The following is a 6,000-nucleotide window of genomic DNA, read 5'->3' as shown; positions in this document are numbered from 1 at the left end:
CATTTGTTCAATGTCTGCCTTCCTGACTAGACTGTACAGTCACAAAGACAGAGCCTTTGGACTGCCTAACCTCCTTATCAGTGCCAGGCACTATGCCTAGCTCATAATAGATGAGTGATAAACATTTGGCAAATGAACATAAAACTATGAAGGATTCTTATTTAATTCTAAAATTATAAATAATTAAAGACATAGCTCTCTTGGAATAATTTCTAGATTGATCAAATTTCAAGAAGTCTGTTAAATTTTATGTTAAAGGTCAATTTTAATTTTTCCTGAGGACTGCTGTCCTGTAGTGTCTCAGTTTCAGTTAGTATCAAGCTTGGATTTAATTTGAACAGGCAGGTTCGTGGGAAGGAAAAACACTAGCCAAGAAATAGGAATAAGAAAATGGTTTATTTACAAATATATACATAGGTCGGTATCATACCCAAACAGCAATCTTGCAATCAACACCGGCAGTACAGCAGCGGGTAGGCACAAGTCAGATGCAGAAGTCCGTCTGTTCCATTAAAGCTGTCTTACACTGGTTTTTTATTATGCTTGGTTACACAGACCCCCGTCTTGAGAGCAAACTTCATTTTGTAACTACGTCCTTGAAGTTGTTTATTAAAGAGGAGACACGGGAATTGGCCAGATTCCCATACCTTACTTGTTTATTTAAGTACACCTGGGAACCTTCTGAGCTCCGAAAGCTCCCAGACAGTTCAAGGAAATGAAGATAAAACAGACTCCCAAGCATGGAGTTCTGGACATAACTTCATTTAAAAACAACAGGAGAAGTAGACACAAATGTTTTAACTCTTACATTCTTGGCCCTTAGGTATGGCCAGAACGACTGTAAGCAAAATGAGCATGTAACATAGAGGTATGCAAAGATTTAATTTGCTTATATATATATAGACTGCAACTACAACTACAAATACTGAGTATAATTCCAATAAAAAAGAAACTGTAAAGTGGGAGAAAACGATATGATACTTTAGGATAGGCAAATAACCAGTCCCACCAATTATGATTACTGTCTGTTGCAATAGCATGTGAATAGCTTTGGAGAGTATTGCTAATAATAGTAGTTTGTATTCTATGTTGAGCTAATTGTTTAGCTAGTATTTGTAAGGATTAAGTTGTTTATTTTGATATAGAATAACTGATAGCAGGTTATATTTTTCTATATATATATGTAGCTGCTTGTTTCTGAGACATATGCATTAAGGAGCGTAAATCTACCATGCAACATGTAATATTAACAACAGAAGTAATATTTATGTGAACAGGATTATCACTGTATAGCACTCTTCTAACTGGAAACTGTCCTTTCCATGTTAACAGATTACTTTCACTCACAGTAAAGTTCACGTTCAAACATTCTTAATTAGGAGAACAAATGAAATTATCTTGCGTTCGGTTTGTTCTATCATTTTTTCATCCCCATCTCAATAACAGTTCTGTGGTGGAATTTGATTGCAGTGTCAAAATATTTCCTGGCGTAAACGGAAGAACTGGATGGATGTTGTGGAATCCAAGCAGCAAGAAACCTATAAAATACTATGATCGGTGGTATAAATGATTAGACGGTACTAAAACAGGAGTGTCTGCTGGAGGGATGAGAACATATACACAATTATCTTTTCCTTTGGCTACTACTTCACCGGATTGAAGGGGCTTATTAGGGGCTGTCTGTACCCATACATGTCCAGCAGTAGTTTTATTAGTGCTACCAAAACCAAGATGTTCAGGTAATGGGGGATATTTTTGTGCTTCCCAAGTCAAAGTTTGTAGAACTGGAATAAACAAAATTTGGGCAACTCGGTGTCCTTTAGGTAAAATAATATCAGTAGCAGAAGAATTGTAACTTGAAATTTTAATTTCTCCATAATAATCAGCATCAATAATCCCTCCCATAATCATCATACCTTTTAAAGCTAAACTTGAACGAGCAGCAAGCTGACCATAATAACCTGAAGGAATTTTTAGGCCAATTCCAGTAGGTATAACCTGTTGTGTGTGTGCAGTTAATTTTATAGTGTTATAAGTAAAAAGGTCATATCCCGCTGCTGCATTTGTGGCATTCCAAGGTTGTATAGCATCTGGATGAAACTTCCACCAAGTAATAGTGAGATTGGTAACTTTGGTAGCTTGGGATTTAACTTCCAATAAAGATGAGGCGCTTAACATGTGTTGTAATGGGGTTTGTCCACTAGTTAAAGGACGATTATTTAATTGCATTAGAGCAGTTAGTAGAAAATCTTTCCAAGCATAATATGAAGGACTTCCCAGTTTTCGTAATTTTTCTTTTAACAAACCATTCATTCTTTCTATTAGACCTGCAGCTTGAGGATAATAAGGAATATGATATATCCATTCTATATTATGTTTAGCACAGTAATCTGTTATTAACTTACCTTTAAAATGGGATCCATTATCACTTTGAATTTGTAAAGGAGTTCCATAGTATAATATTATATAATCCAAGGTTTTTAAAGTATTAAATTGAGTAGCTCTTTTATAAGGACATCCAATAAGAACACCAGAATACGTGTCAACAATGGTACAAATATAAGCACAGCCTTTGGACATGGGCAGCGGACCTACATAATCAATTTGCCAAATTTGGGCAGATTGTTTTCCTCGGGCTAATTCTCCAGTTACTATGCGTGGAACTTGCTGCAACCTTTCCTGATTACATACAGGACACTGATATGTAATAGTTTTACAAATATCAAGCGGGAGATAAATTCCTCTTTGATTAGCCCACCTGTACATGGTTTTTGCCCCAGTATGACCAGTATGCTTGTGTATCCATTGGGCAAACTTTAGATGATCTTCAGCATGGGTATTGGAACTAATTTTAGTTAAATCGTCTGCCTTTTTGTTATGTAATTTTTCAACAGAATCCAAAGAGGTGTGAGCATCTACATGAAAAACAGAAACATTAGTACATTGTAAAATAATCCATATGTTTTGCCATATTTCTGCTCCCCATAATGATTTATCTCGAATTTTCCACCCATCATGTTCCCATTGTGTCTGGATCCCAATCAGCCTTAGCGGTAGCAATGACTGCATGAACCTTCTGAGCATTTACCTTTCCCTTCCTTTTACGATATTTGTACTGAGCACAACGCACTGCAGCTTTTTCAGCTACCCCCTGATACGTTCTGAGCTGATCTCCCAAAATAAAGTTTTGACATTGTAACATAGATAATTTACTTTGTAAATCTGCCAACTCTTTTTCCAGCTGCAATTTTTCTTGCATAACCTTCTGTCTGTCTATATATTGCTTTCGACATGCAGATAACAAGATCCAACCTCGGCGACTTACAGCTGCCATTTCTTTTCCTTTCTCCACTGGAACCAACTCTAACGTTTCACATACCTGCATAGGGTCAGCGGATGGCAAACGACCATCCCAATTCTCACTTAATCCTGTCCCACAAGCCCAAATACAAGCTACTGATGAGAAGGTGGGATCATCCCACCTTGGAATATCACAAGTTACAGCTTTAATTTCTCGCTTAAAAAGAGGCATGTTGCTTTCCCTTCTCCCCGAATCCTGCCTACTACACCAATTTGTTTCAGTTTCAGTTAGTACCAAGCTTGGATTTAATTTGAACAGGCAGGTTCGTGGGAAGGAAAAACACCAGCCAAGAAATAGGAATAAGAAAAAGGTTTATTTACAAATATATACATAGGTCGGTATCATACCCAAACAGCAATCTTGCAATCAACACCGGCAGTACAGCAGCGGGTAGGCACAAGTCAGATGCAGAAGTCCGTCTGTTCCATTAAAGCTGTCTTACACTGGTTTTTTATTATGCTTGGTTACACAGACCCCCCGTCTTGAGAGCAAACTTCATTTTGTAACTACGTCCTTGAAGTTGTTTATTAAAGAGCAGACACGGGAATTGGCCAGATTCCCGTGCCTTACTTGTTTATTTAAGTACACCTGGGAACCTTCTGAGCTCCGAAAGCTCCCAGACAGTTCAAGGAAATGAAGATAAAACAGACTCCCAAGCATGGAGCTCTGGACATAACTTCATTTAAAAACAACAGGAGAAGTAGACACAAATGTTTTAACCCTTACATGTAGGAGCAACCGTCCCTAATCAGCATTATGACTCAGTGTATAATAACCCTATATATGAAAGGCCTGATTGGGGAAAAAGAAGTACAAAAATCGGAGTGCAAATAATTAGCTACGTTTAGGGAAAATATCTGTAGGAAAGGTGGTATTTTCAGATGCATCACTTCCTTTATCTTGCAAAGACTGTCAGATAGTTGTACTGCTGGAAGATAAATTTAATTGATGTAGAATTTAACATAATAGTAAATGCAACTTTAAATAAACCCTGCAAGCCTTTAGCTAATAGTTATTACACACCCTATTATTTCATGAAAGTATTAAATATGGATCAGTTTTCATTTAATGGCAGTCAACCACAAAGTGCCACGTCTTGATTATAGGACATTCTCTCAGAAAATCAGAAATCACTTTCTAGTCTCTTTTGTATGACCATGAAAAGTAGCTGGAAAATAAATAATCTATTCTCTGCTTTTGTGTTACTTTAAAAAGTAGCTGTGGCAATAGCATAACGCGTTTTGAAGTGTCTAGGAATTGCCAGTGTCTAGGAATTGCTAGTGTCTAGGAAATTGCTGAAGGCCTGCATTCTACCAATTCCTCCACTTAGGCACAGGAACTACAGGTTATTACAGAAGGTGACTTGAGGTTTTCATCCTGTTTTTCTACAAGGTTGGGCTAAGTTCAGTAGAAATCAAAGACTTGGAGTTAATCCCTACAAAGCCCATTTAGTTCCATGCGTGGACGATTTCCTCCACACTAGCGTCTCAACGAGGCCGAGAATAGCTTATGCCAGTCAGAGTGACACTTCCTGTCCTCCCTCTCCCCTTCATAGAATGTGTAGTGGCCCTCACTACTGCCCACTTTAGCCATGCCTCAGAACCCACAGCTACACTATCCACACTATGGAGGCGAATAAGCCTAAGAGGACTACAATTCCCGTCATGCCTCACTGCAGACGCCGCCGACGTGCCGTAGCAGTTAGTCATCCTTCCCATCGCCTCCCTCCACTTCCTGTACTGCGCGGCTGGTGGCCTCGCGGGCGCGCGCACGCACCACCGACTCGCCAACGAGAGAAGGCGTTGGGGCACCGACAGCGACGGGTTGCGTGCTGTGACGTGGGTTGTTCTCGCACGCGCTAGCGCGCGTCTCCGGGTGCCGCTGACTGGCGCGGAGCGGGAGGTGGGGGCCGAACCAACAGAGGCTGTCCGGGCCGCAGAGCCCGACGAAGACGGAGGGCGGAGCCGGCTACGGTATCGCAGCGACTACACACGAGCTAGCGCCTGGGCCCAAAGGGAGCGATGCTGTGGTTCCAGGGCGCCATTCCAGCCGCCATCGCGACGGCTAAAAGAAGCGGCGCGGTCTTCGTGGTGTTTGTGGCAGGTGAAGAAGGCAGGGGCTAGAGAGGCGGCCGGGACACCCATCTGGCCTACCTTCATCCTCTAGTATACCTCAGCCACCGGCCCGCCCTCCCCGAGACGCGGGCGGCTCTCGGCTCACACTACTGCCCTTACTACCCCGTTCCCCAAGAACGGCCGCAACTCCGCCGCCAGATCCCCTACAGGGGCCATGCAGACTCTCCGCGCCCTGTTCCTTCAGGCCCCAGGCGCCCCCAGCCTTTCCTCCTAGCCCGAGAGGCCCGGGCTGCCGGCCCGTGACTGTTAAGCGCCTTCGCCTGTCCGTTTGTGATACAGCGGGCCTGGCTCCACCGCTGCCTCTCCCGGCACCCGGGCCTGAGGCATGGTCTGGCCTGGTCCCCAAAGCGCCCCGAGCCCCGCCGAAATCTACCCGCTCGGGGCGAGGGACGCGGCTAGCAGGCCCCAGCCGCCCAGCGCCGCTCGTTGCCCCGAGCCTCTCCCCGACGCAGCCAGACCCCCGCGACCCCTCCCTAACGCCCCTCTCTGTACCCGAGGACCCTC

At 42.9% G+C, this 6,000-nt stretch overlaps 1 protein-coding gene and 1 long non-coding RNA gene across 2 annotated transcripts in view; one reads left to right on the top strand and one right to left on the bottom strand.

The window, feature by feature from the left end:
* Positions 1-377: 377 nt before the first annotated feature.
* Positions 378-4,060, bottom strand: LOC135277000 (uncharacterized). Its single transcript, XR_010344618.1, has 2 exons — positions 3,709-4,060; positions 378-2,915 (listed from the first exon to the last, which is right to left on the bottom strand). It is a non-coding gene; the product is annotated as an uncharacterized LOC135277000 (long non-coding RNA).
* Positions 4,061-5,281: 1,221 nt separating this feature from the next.
* UBXN4 (UBX domain protein 4) overlaps positions 5,282-6,000 on the top strand; it is a 46,548-nt gene continuing 45,829 nt past the window's right edge. Inside the window, exon 1 of the mRNA XM_012476738.3 lies at positions 5,282-5,464. Coding sequence (XP_012332161.1) covers positions 5,383-5,464 — 82 coding nt within the window. The 5' untranslated portion in view covers positions 5,282-5,382. The remainder of the gene's footprint in view (positions 5,465-6,000) is intronic.

Source organism: Aotus nancymaae, unplaced genomic scaffold (genome assembly GCF_030222135.1).
Source record: "Aotus nancymaae isolate 86718 unplaced genomic scaffold, 86718_ANA_hifiasm-v0.15.2.pri h1tg000029l, whole genome shotgun sequence".
Lineage (NCBI taxonomy): Eukaryota > Metazoa > Chordata > Mammalia > Primates > Aotidae > Aotus > Aotus nancymaae.
Note: the sequence above shows the minus strand (reverse complement) of the source record. Positions and strands in the feature narration are given on the sequence as shown.